General features: G+C 50.1%; 1 protein-coding gene across 1 annotated transcript in view; it reads right to left on the bottom strand.

Annotated features, from left to right (window-relative positions):
• The window catches only part of SLX9 (SLX9 ribosome biogenesis factor), a 46,434-nt gene that overhangs the window by 7,551 nt on the left and 13,013 nt on the right, over positions 1-25,870 (bottom strand). The window contains exons 2-3 of the mRNA XM_045284549.1: positions 17,703-17,811; positions 10,272-10,340 (exon numbers count right to left, since the gene is read on the bottom strand). Of these exons, the coding sequence (XP_045140484.1) occupies positions 10,272-10,340; positions 17,703-17,811 (178 nt within the window). The remainder of the gene's footprint in view (positions 1-10,271; positions 10,341-17,702; positions 17,812-25,870) is intronic.

The raw sequence follows: 25,870 nt of genomic DNA, 5'->3' as shown, positions 1-25,870 counted from the left end.
GATGCCAGGGGAAGGGGTGGGACCTGAAGGCAAAGCGCGGACCACGGACATGGGCTGCCAGGCTGTGGAGACTGGTGTCTAGCTGAACAGACTGGGGGGTGGCCAGGCATGCTTGACTTCAGCATGGCCCTGAGAAGGGAACTGAGTCTGAGAACTGATAGAGCCCTGAGACTTAAGCTGTATTTATACATATACTTAGCTTCCAAACTTTGAAATACTTGCAGGTTTTAGACCAGCCCTCCCACATACACCCCTGCCCCCAGGGCAAGAGGCAATGCCTGAGGGAGGCAGAGGGACACCTCGCCCCATGGCTGCCCACGCACAAGGACCCCGCTGCTCATCAGGTGGCAGCAGAGACAACAGTAAGGCCGCTGTCCCAGAGGCTAGAAGTGCCAGGGGACAACACGAGACCCGCACAGGCAGAATCCGGCACAGCCCTGGCACTGGTCACATATATCCTGGACCCAGCGCGTAGCACACTATCATGGCCCGTGAGACAGTGTCGGGCAGGCATTTTCAAGAGAGTACCTTCTGAAAGCAAACAATCTATTGACTAGGGAGGTGGCACTCCACAGGTTTCTCGAAGTCTTGTGGCCCTATCCAGGGGCTCTGGCCACAACTCCCTCTGCCCTGCTTGGCCCTGTGTCTCTCCAGGCAACCTGTCTTTGAGGGAGTAGGCGGGACTAACCCAGAGCACAGCGCCCAAAGTCAAAGCTGAGCGAGTGCTTGCCCCCAAAGAGTAGTAGTACACGGAAACGTTAGGGCACAATCCGAAGGCAGAAGGGAGGCTTAGGAGCAAGAGCAGACAGGATCCACAGCACAGCGGGGACTCCCTGATGGGCCTCCCAGGGGAGCTACTGCTGGCTACTACTGCAGACAGGCGATGACCCGGCCTGGCTGACTGCTAGTTTAAACAGGTTGGTTATACAGTATGAACATATTAAATTCCACAGTGCAGGGCACTAGATACAAGATTTTATATCTATATATAAAACCAAAAGCAATTTTATATAGACAATGTAAGCCACAAAGCCCGGCTCACAGAAACTAAGCAAAATGGAAGTAAATGGAGATGCTCTTTGTCCATGGATCTGAAGATATCAGGCTAAGATTCCCAATCATAATCTCGCTCAGTGTGGGGCGGTTGTTTTAAACAAACTGACAAGCTGATGGCAAAGTTTATGTGGAAGCTTAAGGGCCTAAAATAATCAAAGCAATCTTAAAAAGGAGGGCAAATCAAAGTATTTCAACAAAACAATGTGAAGAAACCTTCTGAACAAGTGGAGCCCTGGTGATGTAGTGGTTTACACATTGGGCTGTGACCTACATGGTCATCAGTTCAAAACCACCAGACGGGGCTTTCTACTCCAAGCAGTTACAGTCTCGGACTCCCACTGGGGGGGTTGCTGGAAGTCAGAATTGAGTGAACGCAGAGAGTCTGGTTGTTGCTGAGTTTTTTTGTTTTTGTTTTTTTTTTAACATTTTATTAGGGGCTCATACAACTGTTATCCCAATCCATACACACATCAATTGTGTAAAGCTCATTTGTACATTCATTGCCCTCATCATTCTCAAAACATTTCCTCTCCACTTAAACATTAGGTCACCATTTTTCCCCTCCCTCCCGTTGCTGAGTTTTATGAAACAAAAATATCCAAATGCGAAGCCATTGTTTGATGACACGTTCTCCATCTAGGCACATGGACGCGGTCGAAGTGGTGCGTCCCGCTCTCTAGCCAGTCCCTGACATGCAGACCCACAGCCTTGCTTGCTGAGAGCGAGGAAGCCCTGGAACACGTGCTGATGACTGCAGCCCTCCAGTGTGGATTGCAAAGCAAAGACATGCAAGAATCCTCACAAGTGGACCAACAGACATCGTGACGAGGTTTCATTTTACGAGGATCCAGAAGCAGAGTACGTACTGCATTGGGCGTTGGAAAGGAATACTGGAAATATCATACCGTGAGCTGCTACATCGGTCTGGGAAGTACGGCCAGAAGACTCCCGACAATGGAGGGTAGCAAGACTCCGCCTCACCTATTTGGGACACATTCTCAGGAGGGACCACTCCCTGGGGAAGGACACCATGCTTAATAAGATGGATATGGTGGCTACAGCAGTGGGCTCAAACAGAACCACTGTGCGGATGGAGCACGAGCCCAGTGTTTTGTTCTGTATTCACAGGCTAGCTTTGAGTTAGAGCCCACGTCATTCACGGCCCCTAAGAAACATGAAGTGGCAAGACCGGGGCTGTAGGATGGTGCCGGGCTAACATTGCCCCACAGACGGCTCGTAGAACAGCTCTTACCCTCCACGAAGGAGGAGCCAGTGTATAGTCAGGATTGAAAAAACTACTTAGCACAACTTTCCTGCTCTTTTTCTCAAAGTGGTTTTCCATTTCCTTAAAAACTGTTTTAATAAGCCCCCGTGAACATCCTGTGTCCAAGAAAAAATCTGTCAAGATTACCCCCCTTTTGGACTCTCCAATCTCGTAAAAGCTCTGAGCTGACTTCTTTGCCTTGAATTGAACTAACCCACCAGGCCACCGCCAGAGATGACTCTCTTCAGTGGACCCTCTTCTTCTAAGGCACTCAAACGAGACTAAGGCAAACCTATCACAGTGTCTACACACTGATCAGGGGCACATTTAAGCAAGCTTCTTTGGAACAAAAAACCCTGCATTCCTCAATGGGAATCCTAGTGGCAATCCTTTTTTTTTTTTTTTTTCAAACTTACCCTCATGGAACAAGGCTGGCAGGATAAACAGATGCATGGAACAGAAGAGAGTGCAGACAGACCCACACTCCTGGGGCCATTTTATATTTGACAAAGACACCAACACAATCCAACCAAAAGGGCAGTGTCTCTGAGAGATGGTGCTGGGCCTGAGGAGGCACCCTGGAAACGCAGGGCCTCCCCCAAGCCCCGTGGAGCTCAACCTTCCTCCTGCTGCGAACCCTCGAATACAGGTCCTCATGTTGTGGGGACCCCCAGCCACAAAATTATTTTCATTGCTACTTCACAACTGTGATTTTGCTACTGTTATGAATCAGGCGCCCCCCTGTGAAAGGGTCCCACAGGTTGAGAACCGCTGATCTAGTTGGTTCTCGCTCCTGGTGACCCTGTGTTACAGGGGAGATCTGCTTGCAACATTAATGGAAACGGATGGCCAGGGCTTCTCTTCTGTGGGAGCGCTCGATAGGTGGCTACATGCAAAACTGTTTACATCACGCAGGGAGGTCGTACCATCTCACTGCAGTCAAGTCCATTCTGAGCCACAGGACCCTTGGGGTTTCCAAGGCAGGCTTGCAAACCTTTATGGCAGGAGGAAGTCCCATCTACTTTCCAAGGAGCAACTGATGGAGTCCAAATGCCGGCCTTGCGTTAGCAGCTGATAACCGCTAAGCTCCCGCCATCAACAGCACTAAGTCAAGAAGGACTAAGGCCTGGATGTAAAAACGAACACTGCCCTGAACTACAAGAGAACCTGGCTGCTGCTCGAGGATCACAACAGGAGGTCGTAAAGGGAGTGGGAGAAAACTGCTTGACAGAACTCAAAACCCTAAAAGAAATGGAGCTTACTAGTGAAATAGATTGCTGGGACCCCCCAAGACTATGGCCCCTCACCCTTCGTGTTTAGAACAGAATTCAAGGCCAGTTAGAATAATCACAGCTGATGAAGGGAGACAGCAGTCGGTGTAAGACATGGAAAAAATAATTTATGAATTACCAAGAGTTCATGAGGGAGGGCGGGAGGGTGGACAAATGAGGAGCTGACACCAAGGGCTCAAGTAGAAAGAAAATGTTTTGAAAATGATGATGGCAACAAATGTACAAATGTGCCTGACACAACGGATGTATGTATGGGTTGTGTTAAGAGCTGTAAGAGCCCCCAATAGGATGATTTTTAAAAAAGAAAAAAAATGCATCTGCACAATCCAAAAAAAAAAAAGGAATATCCACGGCTATTTAAGACCCCAGGGCAGAAGGAAAGCAGAGGAGGAATGGAAGCGGGTACCACGGGAAGCAGGGAGCGCGATGGCACACTGCGATGGGCGAGCTGAAACACAATGCATACAGATTGTGGAAGGTGAAACTGATTTCTTCAGCAAGCCTTTACCTAATTCACAATAAAAGTCTAGTCTTTTTTTCTTTAAGCTACTCAGTTTGTGATTCACCTAAAGCAGAGTTTCCCAAAGTGGGTAATATTGCAGGGTGCTGGCATGACGCAAGGAGCTGCCAACGCACATACCATACTCCATCCAGGATGACGGGCTACAGGACTGAACGCTCTCGTTGCCAGGGCGGCACGGAGTAGTTTCTGAAAAGGGGGTGGTAGAACCTAGGACCTAAAGGACTGATGGATGTGCAGATGACAAGAAGTGCCCTAAGCAGCCAATCTCACGGTTTTTCGGAGGGACTGATGACCACGAAGAGGTAGGAGAACACACCCTACACCCAAAGATGAGGGAGTTTCAAAAGTTCATGGGAAAATTCCGTTTCTCCATGAACTTCTTGATGCACCCTTGTGAAAGAGCTGCAATATGGGTCAAGAGCTATAACACTGAAGCCCGAGAGAAAGCTATGTGGGTGAGTCAGCCCCAGAGCAGACGGCGCCAGCACCCCTGGCTGTGATGATACAAGAATCTGAGACAATGAGCAGACCCAGACGATGGCAGCAGCCGAGTATAAAGACCAACCCCCGGCTGAGACGTGTGACCAATAGCCAAGTCTGCCAAGTGAGGTCATTTTCCTGTTTGAAAGTTCCCTGATAGATGGGAATGAGCACTGCTCCTGGCAAGGTTACTGGATCCTTTTGATATTGAAGCCCGGAGCTCTTTACATATCTACTGCAGTGAGGATGTTCCCAGGAGTTCCCACGGCCCTACCAATGAATTATCAACGCGAGAGAAACGATGCCATGAGGCCACAGGATTCCTCCACGTCACGGGAACAGCTTATTGCTGGTTATGACAGTCTTATAGCTGAAGTTCTCGGTGCATATTCTTAAACAGGAGACACACAAGCAACAATTGTATGAGTGCGGTTGTTAGGTGTGGCCTTACAGCAACCCTGTAACAAAACACTGACTGCCTGTACTGTCCTCGCAATTGCTGCTTTTTGAGCCGATGCTCGTAGCTCACATGTCATTCTACTTTGCCAAGGACGGTGTAATTCTCTAGGGGCTGGCACCTCTAGATAAGGTACCCAAGGTATGTCACTATCAAGAAGCATTCCTAATGGACTTCTAAAACAGATCTGTCCATGCTTCCGGCAGTCCATGGCCATGACACACCGAGCGTGTCACCTCCATCATAGTGGGAAGGCTCCCCCTTCCTCTCCAGTCATCCTTAGTCACCGTCTGCTTTCACATGCAGATGACGTGGTTGAAAACAGCTAGCTTAGCACTTTGAGGGCTAAGATCCCACTAACCTATCTTTGTTCTGGTTTTTAAAAAGGCCTTCTCAACTACAAGTTTCTGTTCATAAAAATATAGGAATGTTTTTTAAAACCACGCAGGCAAGCCATCTATAGTCAAGAGAATATTTTTTCAGAACACTTCTGACAAAGAACAGGCATTTGGTTATATAAAGAGTTTCCACAGCTCAATGATAAAAGGAGGCAGGAGAGTTTAATGAAAAAAATAAGCCAAAGGCTTGAGCTGATACTGCACTGAGAGATCTCCAGACCAGCAGAAGACGGACAGAATGCTCTCATGGCAACCAAAACCAAAAGCGGCTTCAAATGCCCGCCCACAGCCAGGGTGAAAGAGTCAGGGACGCCAGACACTGGGAAGATGTGGAGCCACACAGAACCTCAGCGTGGGTGGGAGAGTAGATGGTCGCCCACTTGAGAAAAGTGTCTGGCAATTGCTGATAAAACTAAACATATACCTGCCCTTTGACCCAGCATTCCATTCCCATGGACTTACCCACGAGAAATGAAAACACGTGTCCACCGAAGGACTTGGAAAGAATGTTCAGAGCAGCCTTCTCTATGGTCACTCGAGGTGGGACACCTCCCGACCCCCCAGGTGTCCATCAACAGAAGGGCTGGTGCATGCAGCAAGGAGGAACCAGGCCTGAAAAAGTATACCCTACAGGATCCCACTGAGGACGTCTAGAGCAGACAAAACAATACCGCATACCGACTAGTCAGAGCAGCGTGATCTCTGTCTGGGGCACTGGGGTAGGAACCGACTGGAAAGGGGCACAGGAGGCTTCTGGGAAATTAATGGTCTGTATCCAGAAAGGGGTTTTGAGTGCAAACAAACCAAAAAAACACCCCAAACCTGCAAGCATTTCTTAGCAACCAATCACAGTGGCAGCCTGAGATTTGCATTTCATCACGTGCACATCTGAACCTCCCAAAGAGAAGAATCAAACACTGTACTGGAGTCATTTGGATCAAAGCGTACTGATGCTGCAGCTCACTGGGAAGGCATTTACAAGTTCTGTAGTCATGGTGGATTCAGACGAATGGGTAAATGAACAGATACATGATGAAAATAAGCGCAATGCTAACTGCACAATCAATGTGGGAGGACATGTGTTCATTTGAAAAGTTTGAACTTCTCTCTAGGCAACTTTTCAAACTAAGACTGTCTTGGGAGACACAGCTAAAATTGTATCTAGAGGCCAACTCACAAGCCTTCAATGATTGCACACGGGCGTGGGAAGACCCTCCAAACCTCAAATGCACAGCCATTGAGTGGATTCTGACTCATAGGGCACAACAGGAACAAGGTAGAACTGTTTCTGTGGGTTTCCTCGGACTGTAACCACCAGCCTCATCTTCCTCCGGAGGGGCAGCTAGTGGTTTTGAACTGCTGACCTTTAGGTTAGCAGCCCAACTGGAACCCACTAGACCACCAGGGCGTCTCACATGCATGAAGTGATTGCAAATACCACAGCTTGAGTCAGGTGCATCTTAGGCCTCAAAGTGACACCCTTGCTCTCTAATACTTTCTACAGGCCAATTAGACTTGCATGTGAAAATAAAGATAGGAAAATAAATGAAGTCAGAAACTCAGACATAAAAAATAGGAAACTGGGAAAACTGAAACCAATAATGTAGAAAACATGAGAATTGACAAAGACAAAACCTACTAACGAAACAGAAACATACATATTCTTACCCACTGTTGTCAAGCCTGACTCATAACCGCCTAACAGGACAGAGCAGATGTGCGCCCTAGATTTCCAAGGCAATCCAACGTCGCCGTCCTGGGAGAAGTGTGCCCAGTGCTCCTCAGAGGCAAGGACGGCAAGATTTGTCTTACAGACTTTGGACGGTGATCCGAAGACCAGTCCCTGGAGAAAGACAGGGGCAGGCAGCTAAGGGCAGGCTCTCGCTGAAACGGCTTGAAGAATGAGGCAGAGGGTCTGCAGGGCTTTTGAAAATGAGAAAGTAATGTTGTGTGCAATTCACTCTGATAAGAGTTGAGATCTGACAATTTATGGGGGGAAACAGGGAGGCAAAGCCCACTTTTCCCCCCAATGAAAAACAAAAACAAGGAAGAAAGCTGATGGTGCCCGACCATCAAAAGAGATAGCGCCTGGGGTCTTAAAGGCTTGAAGATAAACAAGTGGCCAGCTAGCTGAGAAGCAGCAAAGCCCACATGGAAGAAGCACACCAGCCTGTGTGATCAAGAGGTGTTAAAGGGATCAAATATCAAAGAATAAAAAATCCTATCATTGTGATTGAGGGGGAGTGCAGATTGGGGACCCAAAGCCCCATCTGTTGGCAACTGGACATCCCCTTACAGAAAGGTTGCAGGGAGGACACAAGCCAGTCACGGAGCAGTGTAGCAATGATGAAACATACAACTTTCCTCTAATTCTTAAATGCTTCCGCCCCACACCCACTATCATGATCCCAACTCTACCTTACAAAAATCCGGCTAGACCAGAAAGATGTACACTGTTACAGATACGACCTGGAAACACAGGGAATCCAGGACAGAAGAATCCCTCAGGACCAGTGGTGAGAGTGGCGATACCGGGAGGGTGGAGGAAAGGTGGGGTAGAAAGGGGGAATGTTTACAAGGATCTACATATAAGCTCCTCCCTGAAAAGTGGTGACGGGAGACATTGGACAGTGTAAGACATGAAAAAACTTTATTAAATTATCAAGGGTTTGTGAGGGAGAGCGGCGGAGAAGGGGAAAAATGAGGAGCTGACACCAAGGGCTCAAGTAGAAAGCAAATGTTTTGAGAATGATGGCAACAAATGTACAAGTGTGCTTGACACAATGGGTGGATGTTTGGATTATGAGCCCCCAATAAAATGATTTTGTTAAAATACCCAAAAGAAGAAAATGATGATGGCAACAAATGTACAAACGTGCTTGACACAATGGGTGGATGTTTGCATTGTGTAAGAGCTGTACGAGCCCCCATAAAATGAATCAAAATAAAAACAGAAAGAGGCCAACTACTCTGGAAGAAACTTCTGAGTCAAAGAATTATAGTCAAGGAATGTTTCGGCTCTAAATGGTCATAGATGATTAACTTTTCCAATCCACTTTTCAAAGAACACCACACAACTCTACACTAAGAGCTATAAAAGAGAGGAATTGTTTTCTTAGGAAACATCCCCAAAGTGGTAGAAAATAGGAAATTAAGAAAACAGTCAACATGGATTTTATAAAGTCGGCAAAGCCATACGAGAAAGATTCTAAGGAAAAAAACAGCGGTAGAGCAATCTTCATGGGGAAAAAGTATCATTCCACAACAAATATTCGACATATGAAAAATAAAAGCAGCCCAGCGTGTCCACGTAAGATCTGTTCCAGGATAAAAGCGAGACCCCGCTTTGGACGGCTCTTCATGCCAACAGTGCATGGAGACAGAACCATGGAAAATGGTGAGCGCAGGGGAAGGTGCCCAGAAATGGGGTGAATTTTAGTACATTTTTCCTGAAAACATAAGGAAAGGCCCTTTCTTTTAACAAGGTCAAAAACATGTCAGCTCGCAGCTCACCGTGGCACAGCGCTGACCACTAAAGCACCCAGGCTCCTCCCAGCTGAGGAGACCGCCGCCAGCAGACAGCAGCTCGGCTCGTGGGGCAGGGCCTCCTTGGTCTCAATGCACTTGCACACGGTTACGGAGCACTGAGGACCCCAAGCGTTTGCTTGTGTGGATCTAGAACTATACTCAACACTAGAACAAAAGCATTTAAAATACCAGTTCATTTGAAAACAATGAGAAACTCATCTTACACTAACATAAATAATGCATCATGAAAAATAACTACGTGAGGGGGCTTCAGAATATTCTTATTATGGAAAAACTCATCGCTTTGAATTCCATTTTTCCACAAATTTCTTGAAGCACCTCTTGTATTCCCTCTGAAGTGGTCGTGATACTAGTCTTTCCACGTGCTCCACGTGCTACGGGATGCTCTGCAGGAAGGAGGCTGAGAGCTGATGGTGCAGACGCGTGCCGTCCTTCACGTGCATGCGTGGAAAGCTGTCTGGATGGACGCATACCTAAGCTAACACTGGTCTCACCTGTGAGATTTCTGGGCAGGGCTTCAAACCAGCTTAGGATGGGGGCTACAGCAAAACTGGAACAGGCTTAAACTGTAAAATGCGGATGTGATCCAGAACAACACAAGAGATGGTAAAATGTAGGGGTGCAAGGCCTGGAACTGGAGGCGTGAGCCCTTCACCCTAAAAGGGTGTGAGGCAGGAGACTAGGGGCGGTGAGTGGCATGCCACTGTCGTTGAGCAGGGAAACCACTGATTTTGGCCTGCTCAAAGCAGAAGGGCGCTGCCCGGGTGTTCTAAGAGGTCTAAGATTACGCTGCTGGCAGCGTCTTGACCCCTTCCTCGTTCCCATCCGGTCATCACGCGCGGATTCACTTAAATTCTGGAAACTCACTTTGCTCCTCAGCCGTGACCAAAGAGGGAAGAACTGGTTCGTAGCCCTGCTTTTGTAACATAAAATATTCCAAACTAGCACATATTTTTGTAACTGAAGATTCATCTTGGGACTCAAACACCAAAATAGTTTTACAAGCAAAGAGGCACGTCTAGCGGCTCCTGGGGCCAAGGCTGGCAGACTGCGGATCTCAGTGGTACCTACTGCTGGGGCATGTGGCTGCCACATTAAAACCCACACTAGGGGGCTGCTGGGTGAGGCTTTCCTGATGGCCTTCAGCCTCTCCAGGGCTCACCAGTGCTCTCCTTTTAGCATCGATCCCCCAGAGCCCGACTGGGACGCCACCCCTGGACCACTTTGACAATACCCCAAAGTAACAACTTACTGTGCAGCCAATTCTCCCGTCTCAGCTTCATTCTTTCCTTCTTGTTCAAAGGTGCCTTCTTCTCTTCATCTGAAGACAGAGAATATGTGGGTTACTGAGACATTTGTAGAGCAGGAACCAGAGGCACGCCGCACACAACCAAAGCCTAGGACCCCCGTAGACAGTGCCACCCAGTGTCAAGGTGCTGGCAGGCAAGTGGGCGCATGTTGGAGTGCTCCCTGACACCAGAATTCCAGCATCCCTGAGGTAACAACCCCAGTCCCTTACCACCAAGCAGGCTTTGAACTTGTGAGGTCCTAGGTCAAGCCCTCCCTGGCCAGAAGCCCAGTTCCAGGATGGCCACAGGACAGGCTGCCATGTCCTAGAGAAGTCAGCCACGAAGAAAACTGCCCTGTCAAGGCTGCAGTCTCCCAGGGACTGCTCCCCAGCTGCGTGTCCTCAGGGCCTCAGGCCAGGACTGTCTGCTCCTCAAGCCTGTGAACCCCAGCAAGGCCTGCTCAGACGGTCAGCGGAGGCATCGCCTGGCCCGAGAGGGTGTGGGAGGCCTGCACTCGACGCTCACACCTCAGGCCTCCTTGCCGTCCCTGCCTGCAGCCTGGCCAGCCACAGGGTTGTCAAGAGCACAACTCAGTCTCACTCAGCACCCGCCACAGGCCGAGCTCCGGGCTTGCTTCCTGCCTCTGGAAGGGGCTGCTGCTGAGAAAGGGTGGGGCAGCGTCTGGTACAGACCGCAGTCCTCTGGGCGCAGATCCCTCGCCTGCCCAGCAGCCATGGTCTGGCTCGCTCCAAGCCTTCAGCCCACCTGAGACAGTGGTCTCCCTGGAGCCTGGGGTGGCACCTGTCACCACTGCTCTGCCCTGAGCCAGCCGGGTCCTCTGGACTCACAGTGGCCTCCTGAATCCCATGATGGCAGTTTGGAGGAGGGAACCTTTGTATCCCCTGCTTTCTGTGGCTAGGGCAGGAACACATCTGACAGCAAGGGACTGCTGTGGCCACCAGGGAGGGGACACGAGGCTTGCTACTCCTCTGGATCAACCCCAGGGACTGTGCAGTGGGAGGCTACTGGGACACCAAATCTGGAGGTTTGGTTATCAAAATAAACCACGAATCAAAATCAAAGTGGCCAGAGACGGATGCGACAGCCCCCCACTGCAGGAGTGAATGTCCGACCAGACACACCATGGGGAGCCGCCTGCTCACTGGTGCCCCCAGAGCAGGTGGCCTGCAGGGGACCAGAGCAGAGACAACCCATGCAAGAATGTCACTGCCCACAGTGACTGGGAGGTGGCCAGTAGCTGGACAAAGAAAGGCCAGCGAGCAATAGCAGGCAGCACGTCTGGACAGATGCCTGGCCCCGCCACACTTCCTCCTCTACACCCTCGCAACTGTGTTCAGGACCAGCATCAATGACGTTTTGCAGAGAACATGTTAGCAAGAGATGTGCTTCTCGGGGTTTGTTTTTCCTTCACACCAATTTTCCTGGCTAATAAAACACATCCATGCGGCCTGAAGGCCAACAGCTAACAAGTCCCGTCAAGAGACAGGAACGAATCCCATTACTAATCCCGTTCCCAACCACTCACTCCAGGAACCTGGAGCCTGAGCCAGTGTTACTGCCCTCCTACCCCCACTCCTGAGTCATGGTCCCTGCACACAGGTGCCCACCTGTGTGCGACGAGCAGCGCACTGAGCTGGCACACCTGGAGATGGCCCTCCATTCACTTCGCTCACCCTGAACCCTGCAGTGCCCCCAGCTCTGCATGTCACCGGCTGAGTTGAGGAATGAGGAAGGGTAACGTGGCAAAGCGAGCTGGAGCAGCTGGCTCCCCCGTCTGTACCCTGAGCCCCAAGCAAGCACTACAGGGAGGGCTGTAGCTGCAGGAGTCTACTCCATGGAGGGAGAGAGGGAGGGAAGGGAAGGAAAGAAGGAAGGCGAAAGGGGGCCTGTGGGCCCCAGGCTGGCCACCCAGCTACTTCTTCCTCTCTGCTGTCCCTACCCAGCCCTGGGCCATGCCTATAGCTCCCAGTGTCCATGGGACAAGAGACAGGACACACAGTCCGCTCGTACCTGGCAGGAGGCAAAAAGGAGCCTTAGGGAGTTCTGCTTCTAGGCAGGCAAATGGCCCCAGTGCCTGGGGCCTGGGTCTTGGTTGTCTCAGCTGACATGAAAACTCCGTGAGGGCCAACGGACTGAGCCTGTGCTGCTGTTTCTTCTTGTTGCCAGAGCTCCAGCCTAGCAGCAGGAGGGCAAAGACCAAGAGAGGCCCCTGCCTGTCACTGCAGCAGCCATGGGCCTCTGCCAGCACAGCCGACATGCTAATGGGAGAGGGGACAATCAGCCTGCAATCGGGTTGTCTGTAAATACCATTGGGCAGCTCGGCTTTTCATTCCATCACGAGGTCTCACGCTGGCTTTGCACAGGTACTAAGAGGTGAGCGACCAGTTATGTAAGCACGTCACCTGAGTGCACAGAAAGAATGTAGGTGCCCGGATCGCGGCAGTCTCACAACCCTGCGGCTGCCCACGACACGCTCATCCTTGTAAACATCTTCTGAAAAGCACTTATCAGCCTGGCCTTTTGGGGGGGAAACAAAGCTGGTACCCTCCGCCTCTCTCCAGACCCAAACAAGGGCCTGATGGATTAAAGGCATCAGTGGCCACGGCACCATGAGAGTACAAGAACACCAAAAATACAAGAGCTACGAAACAAAGCGGCACAAAGAAAGCACACCGCCACCTCTCGTAAGGAGAATAATTACACCAGCTCCATGGAAGCAGGGAGCACAAGAGAGATGATGCGCTTCCTTCCTATGGAACGAGATCCTCTCCAAACCAGTAAGAAACAGCCTAACCAAGGGCTCAAGCACAGAAAGCAACTGTTTAGAGAATGATGGCAACAAATGCACAAATGCGCTTGACACAAGGGATGAATGTATGGATTGTGGTAAGAGTTGTGTGAGCCCCCAGTAAATGATTAAAAAAACAAAGAAACAGGCTAACCACCTAATAAAGACTAGGAACAGGGCTCAGGGAGGCAGCAGAGATCTCTGCCCTTTTTATTTAGTCTTTTCCAAGTTTCTTCATGGTCTTACATTGCAACTTTGTGGCTATTAACAAAACCAGAGCCTTCCTGCTGAGTCAATTCCAATAGTTACCTCTATGGAAAGGACAAAGTAGAACTGCGCCACAGGGCTCCCCAGGCAGCAATCTCTACAGCATCATATTGCCACATGTTACCCTGCAGGGCCCAGCTGCTGGGGGGCACCTGGGAGGTCTGCCACGAGGTGGTTATGAGAACAAACCCCCTAAAGGATCAAGTGTGCTGATCAGAGGCAACGTCCTAGAGGAAGCTGGTAAACTGAGCAAAGCAAAATGCCCACGGCCGCTCGTTTTCTAAAGCACACGCACACCACCTAGGTGACATGAGCAGGCATTTCTGTGGGTGGAAGGCCTGTCTTCTACAAAGAGCTCAGATGTCCCAAGCGGTCTTCGGCTACCGGACAGGTCCCTATTTCACAGGGCTGGTTTCCAGCATAGACACCTCACCGTGACTGTGACAGCAGCGCACAGGCCGCCCTCCGCCTTACCCGTGTGCCCTCGGTGTCTATTTGAGGGCCTCAGCCCACGCTTCTCCAGGCCGCGGCCCCAGCTGCCAGTGCTGAGCGAGCACGGAGCAGCCGGCCACGGCAGGGTGCTGCAGCAGATCCACACACAGCAGAAATACACGGAGAGCCTGAAATAGCTGCCAGCCACCAGCTCAAAGAGCGGAGTTAGAAATAGCAGGCCATGTGTGCAGCCGCCGCCTCCCACCGCCCTCTCCTCCTCAGGGTGTCCATGCAGACAGCACCCCCAGCCCTTCGGAAGGATGGCTGTCACACTGACTGCAGAGCTGTAGAGGAAGGAGGGTCTTCCTTCCACAAGGCATCTGAAAATGTGAACAGTTCCTAACTACTGCCACCATTACCCCCAAATGTTTGGTGTCCACAGTGTGCTTGGGCTCAGAACCCTGGGAGCTGAAAGGAGGTCCCTGGGCTCTAGCCAGTCCTCCCACAGCTGGCTGAACCGAAGCACTGCGCTCCTCTGCTGCCCTCTAGCGAGCAGTCCCCACTAGGGAGAAAGCCAATACCTACTCAATGCCCATGGCCAGGGCCCCATTCACAGACCCGTTTCCAGGGTAGGGACTGGGAGAACCATCTGTAGGTGTGCCCACTGTCCCTTGAACACGGTCCCACCTGGCCTGAGTTCTCTCCACTGGTCACCACCCTTCCCCAGCCTCTCAATCGACACAGCCTCCTGCAAGCCTTCCCCACCAGCACCTCTTTTCTCTGGCCCCCACCCCAGCCTCCCTCACCGTTGTCCTAGGAGCCCCACACCAGGCCTGGGGCCCCCACCTAAGTACAGGACCCTACGATACTCTGACATGCTAGGTCTCAAATCAAAGTGGGTTGATTTCCTGCCACCTTCTGGAAGGGCAGAGCTCTAAGGAGAGTCTACCCCGGAGCTCCGGGGTGGGTGGGCTCTCCACTGCCTCCTCTGAGCAGAATGGTGGGACAGAGCAGCGTGTGCCCTGGCGGCTAAGGAGCATACCACACCCATGCCCACCTGCCAGCCGTGGGCCTGAGTGCGTGGCGTATGGAAGGGAGGGCCCTGGGTCTGATGCTGCACTCGCCGCACGGCCCTCTAGCCTTCTTTGGTTCAAAGAGGGAGGTGGATGGTCTGTGGTGGTGCTATCTGCAGGCAGGGCATATGGGACACGTGGCGACAAAGCCAAGACCTTCAAGGCCTCAGGTGACCCTGCAACACCCCCACAGACCCCCCTCCATCCCCATACTGGCCCTTTGCCTGCCAGCTGGTGGCCTGGAGGGAATGGTGGGGTCCACACTCAAAACTGTGGGGGGAGGGGGTGGGGGTGCAGAGCTGACTTCCAGATCCAGGCCAGCTCTCAGAGGCTGTTTGGAACCCAGGAAGTTATCAAAGTGCCTCAGGGATATGCGGCCTCCCACACACCCAGGTATGGGGAGAGCCTTCACCTGGCAGCTGCTCGCCAAGGTGGTGGGCCTGCAACCCATGCTAGGCTCCTTCCTCACCCTAGGGCTCAGGAGGGCAGCTGCTTCTGAGTCAGCCCAGGGCGCGCAGCTGGCTGCCATTGGTGAGGGCAGTGAGGACGACCGCCCTGCCGGGGATGGACGACGCAACTGCTCATCTGAGCAGACAGGCATCCCATCCCACAGGCAAGGGAGACCACGACGGTGCCGCTTACTAACCCCACCCCCAGCCCAGCCAGCACCGGCCTGCGGGGGTCCCTGACAAACTCCAAATGGCAGAAGAGGGACACAATGGGGCTCACGGAAACACACACACACACACACCTGAGGGGACGGGGGTCCACAGGCAGCAGCACCTGAGAGGATGGGCTGGCCTCCAGATGTCTGTCTGCCCATGGTCCAGGGTCACATACACATACAGAGTTATGGCTCAGGGCTCTCTGGTTAGGGGGCAGCCCTACACTGAAACAGATACTTCAGTGGGTTGGATGTGGCAAGGCAAGAGGAGGGACACTAAGTGACAATGAAAGTGCACTGGTGGGAAGTCTGAACCACAGACAGCCACACACCACCCGGCTGAAACCACGTTCCACACCACACCACAGGGCGCACTTAAGGCAGCAGGCCCTGAACAAGGGTGCATCCCCTGCCTTCTTCCACCCGCCAAAAGCAATCATCCAGGGGTGACAGAAGCAGAGACCTCACCTGGTCCTGGATTGTAGGCTACAGTACATCAGGTTGTCATTGTTAGTGATTTTGTTCTGAAAAGGGAGCAGTACTAAGTTTGGGAAACTGACCTAGGAGCGTGCAGACTCCCCACAGCAACACACAACCCTCACCATCATCTGTCGCCCACCCTACGGGAGATGAGGGGCAGGGCCAGCACTTGTTAGATAGGGGCTGCTGCATCCTTCCAGAACTGTACCTAAGCCTCATAGCACCTATGCGTGGGCTTTCCCCCAAGTTACAGAACAGCTCCCACAGTCGCATGGCTGTGAGCCATGGGATTAGCCATGAGCTCTCTCACCCTCTGCTACTCGTTAACCCTATCCCACAACCCCTGGCCCTGCAGCCAGGTGAACCCTGTGTTGCAGTAAGTTCATGTCAACTTGAATGGGTATGGAAGTCTAGGGGTAGAACTCTCAACCTGTAAATTAGGGCACAGGCTAATCCAGGGTCCTTACAGGGGACAGTCTGCAGCTACCTGGGTGTGAAGAGGGCAATGAACCCATGGACTTGAGCTGAACTGAGCAGGGATCCCTTCCTCATATCAAGTTCTTTCTTATGCGTACATGTCACCGACTTTCCCTGAACAAACTGGCGTAGCAGAAACACTTTCACCAATCTGCGGACTGTAGCCATAATATTCATAAGGGCGACGTCAAGTCATCTCCCTTTTATAGGGCAGGCTGCCCAGGCCCCAGTCTATGGTGGAGATGAAGGTATCGTGTCCGGTGCTAACTTCCACAGGCCAGTGGAGGCCACCTCTCCCTGGCAAGGGCCCTCAGCACGCAGTTTCAGTTAGAACCCAGACTGGACAGGCCCCTGCGGGGCTTGGCTGTGATGGCCTCAGGAGCTCCTGAAACACTAGGCACACTGGAAAGGCACAGGTCGGATCAACACCAAGAATTGTCATGAAAAAGCGCCCAAGGAGAGCTGATGTCTGAACCCCTAGCAGTCCCCATGCGGTCGGTGCCACCACTGAATGGGACGGAAGCCTGACCTACAGAGGGTTCCGTCTTCCATAGCCCTGACATGAAGACAGCCGGCTAAGGCGCTGCTCACCAGCTCTCGCGGAATACCTCTCCTAGACAGCCTCTAAAAGGGCTAGTTGTCTGTGTGCAGTGATAAAGAGCTCAGCTCTACAAGATACAAAGCATCCACTCAAGTTCAAAAAGAGCCACCCAAACTGACGGAAGCACAAGAGCCAGTAGCCATGCAGAAAATGACCGGGCTGTGTTGGTAGCCCAAGAACCTGCTGTTTCTGAGGCTTTTGCCCAGAGGAGCAGTTCACTCAGCTGCCACTGGGTGTGGGTGGCCCTCTCCCCAGGACCTGGACCCAGAGTCCTGGCCAGGCACTGACTGCGTCCTCTTGGACAGTTGTTCTAGGAAGAGGAATCCAATACACACGCACCTAAGTAGTCTCCCCAGGACAACGGTCAGCATTCAAAGCAAGTGGCTCCAAGAACTCCAAGGAAAGTGCTGGGCAGACAAATTATACCCATGAAATAATGACAGCCGTACAACCCAGAGCTTTCAGTTGCTTACAAAAACATAGGTGGAAACCCGGAAAGGCTAGAAAGAAAGCGCCGCTGGGGGTGGACGGATAATGGTTAGGTTGGCTTTAGCATTCCCCACCCCACCCCATCTCCCTTTTCCCTCTCACCTCTCTGGTGAGCACTGAGGTTCCGTGTAGTCACGTCCAGCTGCTGTGCCAAGGTGCTGAGGTCTATCTTGGCACCTGCAAAGAGCTTGGTGCCGAAGGCCACCCAATCCTAAAGCCGGAACAAAAACGAAAGAGCATTTATCAGACTGGTTCAGAGGTTTCAGACCCAAATTGAGGGAGCCACACTGTGAGGGAGCCCCTACTAGAAAGGCTCCCCCTCCCTGCAGGGCAGAGGTCCTACAGATACAGGGCTCAGCCCCTGGCTATCCCCTCACTTCCCAGCGTGGAGGCCTCCCTCCGCTCCAGAGCTCATGCGCTCCGCAACCTTTTCCCACCTCAAACCACCAGACCTGGCTCCTGATGACTGCTTAGAGCAGCCTTAGCCAATACTGATGACAAACCTAGCTCAACACTTGAAAGTACCTGTGATAGGAAACAAACGTCTGCCACCAACCTCCCCTTGCTTTCCTTCCTATCCATCTCTTCATCACTATTGTTCTCAGTGGAGCCCTGGTGGTGTGGCGGTTAGACAGTAGGCTATGCAGGGGCTATACAGTGGGTTATGCAGGGTCATCAGTTCGAAACCACCAACTGTTCTGTGGGAGAAAAGGGGCTTTCTACTCAAGTGTTACAGTGTGGGATACTAAGGGAAATAGAACTGGACCTTAATCCCTAACTGGTACAGAGGGAATCTTAGACCTTCCCATTCCTACGGGCCCACCCCTCGCTCATTCCCTTCCTGTTACGCTTATGCCTATCATACATCCCCTTCCTACGATGTGTACGCCTACTGTACTGCCCCTTCTTGTGACGTGTGGTTACCTGTAATCATGTCCCCCTTGGTTAGCAATAAAGTGGAGGCTCTCTTGCTCTCGCAGCCGGGCTCCCACCACGAGGACCACCAAGCGGGGCTGAGGTGAGCATGCTACCATGAATTGTGTCTGACTCCATTATTCCAATCTCTCCCCTACCTCTCATGCTCTCTATGACTTTACTATAATCTTATTATTGCTGTACAATTGCGCCTGTAATGATTTGTTGGGGACTCTCCTCTCCCCATAGGTGGCGCCCATCACGTGTGGCCTTGTAGGAAAAGAACTCTTTTGAGTTATATCCTGTGTAACAATTGTATTGTACGGCCTCATCGGACAGAGAGTAAATAGGGAAAACTTTTTTTGAGTTTCTTTTTTTGAGTGTGTTTTTAGTCCGAGTGAGATATGGGTCAGGCAAAGAGCAAAGATACAGAGTATGGTATCACGCTTTGCCACCTCTTGAAGAAACAAAATGTAGTGGTAACACATAAGAGAATGAATAAGTTTCCTCAATTGGTAAAGAAATTTAACCCTCTTCCAGAGTCAGGAACCTTTGATATGGAGATCTGGGATAAGATAGCCATTAACTTAAGAAAAGCTCACAGGGAAGGACAGAGCATACCCATGGAGACCTGGGTTCTGTGGGTGCAGATTAAAGCAGTGTTGGAGCCGCTGCAGGGTGAAAGTGTAAAGGAACAAGACCAGCAGAGCAGTGAGAAGCCTCTAAGCTACGCAGACTTAAATCAGGCGAGAAGCAGGCGAAATGAGTTATCAGGCAGATGAGAAGATGTTAAACGGAGCTGAGAAAATGAAGTCTGAATCAGGAGATCTCAGACTAGAAGCATCTGTGCCACCACCAGAATATAGCTTAGGGAATCAATACTATTGAGCAAGTCAGTGCTGGAGGGAGAGATGAGATTAGATCCAAAGAAAACCAAGTGGAGAGATTTAACATAGAAGGTGAGGTTCGGGAAGCAAAAAGCAAAGAGGCAGGGCGTAGGAAGGCACCTTTGTCCTCACAGGTAGAGAAGAGCATAGCCCAGGAAGCAGATTCAGAATTTAGAGTGGTTTACCCCATGAGTTATAGACGAGCAGCACCCAAAAGGGATGCAGTGTTCCCTATAAGGTACAGGGCACACTGTTAGATTATTTAGAATGTGCAGGAATGTAAAGACAGATGAGTACAAGGCCAACCTCATGGCAGCTGCCCTGGCAAATTACCCCAGGCTTAAAAGAAAATGCTTTAGTTGTAGGAAGATAGGTCATCTTCAAAGAGTGCAGACAGCACATGCCGATCAGCCTAGCCATGAAAAGCAAACTGCGACCTGCATCAGAGTATGGGCCAGGGCCACCTAATTCGGGTTTAAAAGACCCTGAGCTTTGCCCACGCTGTAGGAAGGGAACTCATTGGGCGAGTCAATGTCACCCAAAATTCAACAGTAAAGGACTGCCATTAGCAAAGGCTTCCCTGAGGAATGGAGGAGGGAGCTTGATACAGACCCCGCCCAGCAGAGCAAGGGAGGCAAGGTGTCTGCCTGCCCGAGCAAAGATCTTAGAAAGAGACTGCAGGGATCCCCCAATCTCACAGCAGGAGACCAGACCTAGTCAAACCGGCAAAAGCCCAGCCCCTGTTCTTGCTGCAATAACCCTGACTAACCAAGAGAAGGCTCAAACTCTCACAGCAGTTTGCTGGTTCTAAAAGGCCGGAGCCTCTTATTGAAAGAGTAACACAATTTTTATCAGGAAGTTTTAACCTAAGTACTCAAGGAATTAAAATTAATACTGGAGTTGATGAGTTGCAAGGAAAAGGCAAAAGCTGTGATTAAACCAGGAATTATTTAGAGGGCTAATTGGGATCCACTACCTAAAAAAACTATAGGATGTTTATTAGGAACGTCCAACCTAAATTCTCAAGGTTTTGCTAGAATTATGAATCAGGATTATGAAGAAATTAAGGCAGTGATAAAATCTGATATACCATGGTTTATAAAGAAAGAAGATCGCTAAAGTCAATTTTTGTTTCGTTTCATTTCTAGAGTAAAAATTCATACTTAATCAGAAAGGAGTACTTAAGTCTAACCACCCTTTAAATCAAGGGGTCTTTTGGAATGCTGTAGTGAGGAAACAGCAGCGCCCCCCCATGGAATTAGAAATTGGAGGAAAAAGGCTTTTCAGCTCTGGATATGGGGTTATTCCATTCAGGAGGACCTAAGACCCGCCCATTAACTTCCCCTACAGCCAGCATGGAGGGAATAGGAGAATTTAACCAGGACGGAATATTGCAAGATTGTAAAGTCCTACAGTATGGGAAGCATAAAGAGCAATACGGCTTAATTGAACCTGTAACCTTATTGGTAAGCTTGGAGAAAAAAATGTCTGTTTGGTAAATTACTTCAAGAACAGCTGAACAAATTCATTAAGAATTTTGTTAGTCTTTCAAACCCAGAGTGCGGTAAGAAGTTCTCACAATTTAGCTTTAATTCTCTGAGAGCTGGGAACCAAATTTACATAACAATAAAGGCTATCTAACTAGTAGTTTTACTGGTTCAAGACCAGCAGTGCTTTAATATCTGCATTGCTAAAACAGAAGGGGGAGAAAAGGAATCTTATGTTTGACAAATTTCATTTGGTCATTTTAACTAAGAAAAAATTTCTCCTTAATGAAAGCTTGTAACAAAGTTAGGTAAGATAAACACATTTTCACTTCTACAGAGATGATCCTAAGAAGTCCCAAGATGATGGGGCTCGCGTTTGGGATCCAGGTCCATTTGTCACCTGGAGAAAGGGATGTGCATTTATGTTCTTGAAGAATAAAGCTGATGGACTCAGCAGAAGGATGCAACCACGTTCGGAAAAAGGTGGACACGAAGGACCCACAAAAGCTTAATCACAATTCCTTTTTCAGGTTACTGACACCCCGAAGAGAGGGGCTATTTGCTTATACTTTCACAGGCAAAGGAGATAGGTGGATTTCTCTTCAGGCAGCAAGGCCCAGAAGAAAGGAGGGAAGCTGATGTGTGACCTGACCCCCCTGTCCTTTTATTCAAAACTTCAAGAAGACCTCACAGATTCCTGAGAATGGCGATCTCTGACGCTGAGATATTTCTTCCATAGCGGATGCTGTCTAAGGGACACTATGGGACTCTATCAAAGCTGAACATTTTATACAATAGTGACTGGACTATTACTACAAACTGTTGCTTTGCTGAAAGATCAAGATTTTGGACTTGTCAATTGTTAAAATGTGATTGGAATGTAACTGATTTTTGTAGAACCCCTTATCCATATAAGACGACATTGCATGATTGGGAAGTAACAGAAAACATTTGCAATAAGGGAAGCATTTCATTAGATGTGATTTAGCTAAAAGGCTATTTTCTATACATTCAAGGGTGGATTTAAGGCACTCCACTAGCTGATGTATTTAAACAAATGGTGGTTGGCATAGAAAGAGGCTGGATCCCGCGAGCTTGGGCTCAAAGCATTTCACATAGCTTAAGCTCTAGTCTGACTGTGTTGTTTATCATCATAATTTTGATGCTTGCAGTCTTGTGTTGCTTCCATAGGAAGCTAAGAGATATGAAAAGAGACCATGTTGCCCCCATGACACTATTGAATCTTAAACGTAATGCAGAAAGGAGAAATGTGGGATACTAGCACTAAGGGAAATAGAACTGGGACTTATTCCCTGACGTATATACGAAGGGAATCTGGAAAGCCAGCGTTCCATAGTAGGAAAGCCGCCTCTGGTAGTTGGGAGATATAATCCGAGTACATTTTCCTGCAGTAGTTTATCATTTCCACAGTTTCTCCCCTAAAGCTGTGCTGCCTTAAAGTGAGCACATGGTTGATTCATTCTCCCTATAGAAGCAGACATTCCTATTTGCTCCTTTTCTTCCCGCCGCAGCATCCAACCCCTCTCATACCTTCCTCCAATAGAAGATGGGCTTAGGAGGACTTTATCCTCCATGTGGATGCAAAACATTTAATATAAGCCTGAAATTTTGGCTATATTAATTGGATCATGAAGCTTTGCCTCGACAGCTTTCAGTGTATAGAAAATAACCACGTAGCTACTGTGGCTCTTTTGAATTTTATGTATAAAACAAAAGGGGGAATTGTGGGAAACAGATGGATTTCTCCCAAGTTGTCTCCCCCAAATATATGCCAAACTTAGCTGCTCGTGAATGACTATACACTTGGAGGTCATCAGGAGTAGATCAGGGGTCATTCTCCCTAAGAGCTATCAGCCATCTGGAGCAAGCAGCCACCACTGTTTATCCCACAACAAATAGGGCCCACTCCCTTCTGATAAGGATAGTAGTTGTCTATTTCCTTGTAGGAGACCCCAGAGAGGTCAATCCCACTCTAGGATGACCAAGATTAGGATACCATCATGAATCCAGGGACTGCCCATCTTGTCACATGTATACCCCTAGACCTTCCCATTCCTATGGGCACACCCCTAGCTCATCCCCTTCCTGTCACGCTTATGCCTATCACACACCCCCTTCCTACAATGTGTATGCCTATGGTACTGCCCCTTCTTGTGACGTGTGGTTACCTGTAATGATGCCCCCCTAAGGAGTTATAACCCTTGGTTAGTAATAAAGTGAGGCTCTCTCCTGCTCTCGCAGCCGGGCTCCTCCCACGAGGACCACCAGGTGGGACTGAGGTGAGCATGCTACCATGAACTGTGTCTGACTCCATTATTCCAATCTCTCCCCTACCTCTCATGCTATGACTTTACTATAATCTTTACTAATTACTGCTGTACCATTGCGCCTACCGGACCTGTGATGATTTGTCGGGGACCCTCCTCTCCCCGCATCACAGTCTCAGAAACCCACAGCGGCAGTTCTACCCTGCCTTATAGGGTCACTGGGAGTTGTCACCGACTCGACGGCAGCAAGTCTGGGTCTGGGGTTGGTTCCCGCTCAGCGGTTTCTGTCATGTGTACCCATTCCTCTATCAAGACCTCAAGCCCTCCAAAGTCCCAGAGCTCTCACCTCCCCTTGCCCTCTCCAGCTGGCTCAAGGCCCGGGCTGGAGGCTTCCTTTCCCATGACCTTGGGAGACACAGCATCAATCCCAGACTGAGAAACAAGGCCAGGCTGGGCACACAAGCCTGATGGGCAAGATGGTGCCAGGCTGAGCTCTCACTTCCCTGAAGCCCAGGCTGTACCCCTATTAGCCGTGCCTGCCTGCGAATTCCAATAGCAGTTACCAGTCCGTCCCCATTATCTGAGACACCCCCCACCCCCGCCCACCACCATACACACACACCAGGCTGAGCTTTTTCACTCCCTGAGGCCCAGGCTGTACCCTGATTAGCCGTGCAATAGTAGTTACCAGCGCGTCCCCACTATCTGTGACCCCCCCCACACACACACACACACACCAGGCTGAGCTTTCACTCCCCAAGGCTCAGGCTGTACCCTGATTAGCTGTGCCTGTCTGCGAAATTCCAATAGCAGTTACCAGTCCGTCCCCCATTATCTGAGACACCCCCTCCCACACACACACCCGAAGTGCAGGCCAAAGATACTAGGGTTCCTCTGGTTGTCTCCGGAACCCCAATCCCGGAGTACGGGTAGATGGCATCATATGATGGTAAATTCTTATATCCGGCTAGACTCAGGGTCAGATAGCCTAGGTGGCTAGATCCAGGCAACCATCTCCTGAAATCATAGGGCACGAGCATCTCCACTAACAGGAGGTACGGAGAGGGGGCATTGTTCTTACCGCACAGAGACCAACAGGTTCCTCAGTAGTGGGCCCAATCGCATAGGCTTTGCTAGAGCTAACAGACCAGGGAGCAGCTACTGGCTCTGTCAGCAGCTGAACAAAAGGACGAGGCACAGAGCCCCAGCCCGTCAACAAGCTCCACCTTAGCAACCACCTGGATACATGGCCTGGTGTATGAAGGAGATTGGGTGGGCTCCACTGCTTGTGGACAATTTGTAAAGCACAACGGGTGTGGGGTGGACAATTCTGTGGAAAACACATGTTGCCCAGGGCCAGATATAGGGAATGTTCCCAAAACAATATGATTTAACTGAGGATGGTACTTTTGAGCCTGAGTTGATTAACATTACTTTGGACAGACACGAATTTGCAAAATATGACCAAGTGGGCATTGGTTATACCAAATCTGGATTAACCTGGTCTGACAATAGTCATTAAAAACAAACAAAAACAGAGCCAAACACTGCTATTGAGTCGACTCTGACTCATAGCGACCCTACCTGAAACTAGTTTTTGACCAGAGCAAGAGAGCCCCTGATCTCCAGGCAACCACCTCCTGAAGTCATAGGGCACGAGCATCTCCAGATTCAAACTACAGACTTGGGGGTTAGCAGCCCAATGCCCAAACCACAGCGCCACCAGGAGCCCATAGACAGACACTGCAGTTTGTTTATAGGAAAATGTGCTGCAGCGTTATCTGTGACAGCCAACAAAAAGCCTATCTGCCCATCAGCTAGATAATCATTCAACCCTAGAAGGGATGAGTACTGTTACGTGGCGTGTTGATCAAGCCCATTCTAATGGGAATAAGGTGCCATCTCAAGGTGGCTTTGATTGGCACCTCAACACAGTACTGATCTCTGGTGGGGCTGAGCTGTTAAAAGTCCTTGCTGAAGGGTGGAATTCCAATCCAATTCACCAATAATAATAAGCACCTGGATAGAGACGCCTAGCAATCTGCTTGGAAAACCTTAGGCTTGGGGGCTCTGTGGGTCACCACTCCTTCAACAATGGCTGAATGGAGTCCTTTGGGGGTTCTAAAGGTTGGGGGGGGGGGGTGTTGTTAAGTAATGGCCTACCAGGCAAAAAGTTAAAAAAAAAATGTGGTTTAAGCCCGCTAGGTAGGGGTTAAGTAGAAATTCGCTTGGCTAGAACAATAAAAAGTTTTTTAAAGTGGGCGGGGGCAATCACGCTTGAAGAAGGGCAAGGGGAAAGGGGGCGACCAGGGGCAAGGCTGGGCAGTGTCTGCAACAACGGGCTGAAACTTAATTGCAGTCTGTGTTGTTGCGCTCTCATCGCACAGTCAGAACCGACTCGCGGGACCCAATAGCAACATGATTGAATCCCAAAACATTGCGTTACGGGAAAGCCGCTCGTAAATAGACGCATGCTTCCATGCCTATGGCAGGTCCCGAATGGGGCGACTTATAGAAAGAGCTTCCTGGTGGGGGCTTAATTCAGGGTCGAGGGAACGACACAAGGTAGAGGGTCTCTTTTAGTGTCGGGGCTCTCCCCCATTTTCCCCCTTAAATTAAACTTGGGACCCTCCACTCCCATAGGACCTCAGCTGCAATCTGCCGACTTTGGCGGAAGGTTTGGTGGTCGGCCC

Source organism: Echinops telfairi, unplaced genomic scaffold (assembly GCF_000313985.2).
Source record: "Echinops telfairi isolate 266 unplaced genomic scaffold, ASM31398v2 ScPeMD7_7469;HRSCAF=8507_0, whole genome shotgun sequence".
NCBI classification, from domain to species: Eukaryota; Metazoa; Chordata; class Mammalia; order Afrosoricida; family Tenrecidae; genus Echinops; species Echinops telfairi.
Note: the sequence above shows the minus strand (reverse complement) of the source record. Positions and strands in the feature narration are given on the sequence as shown.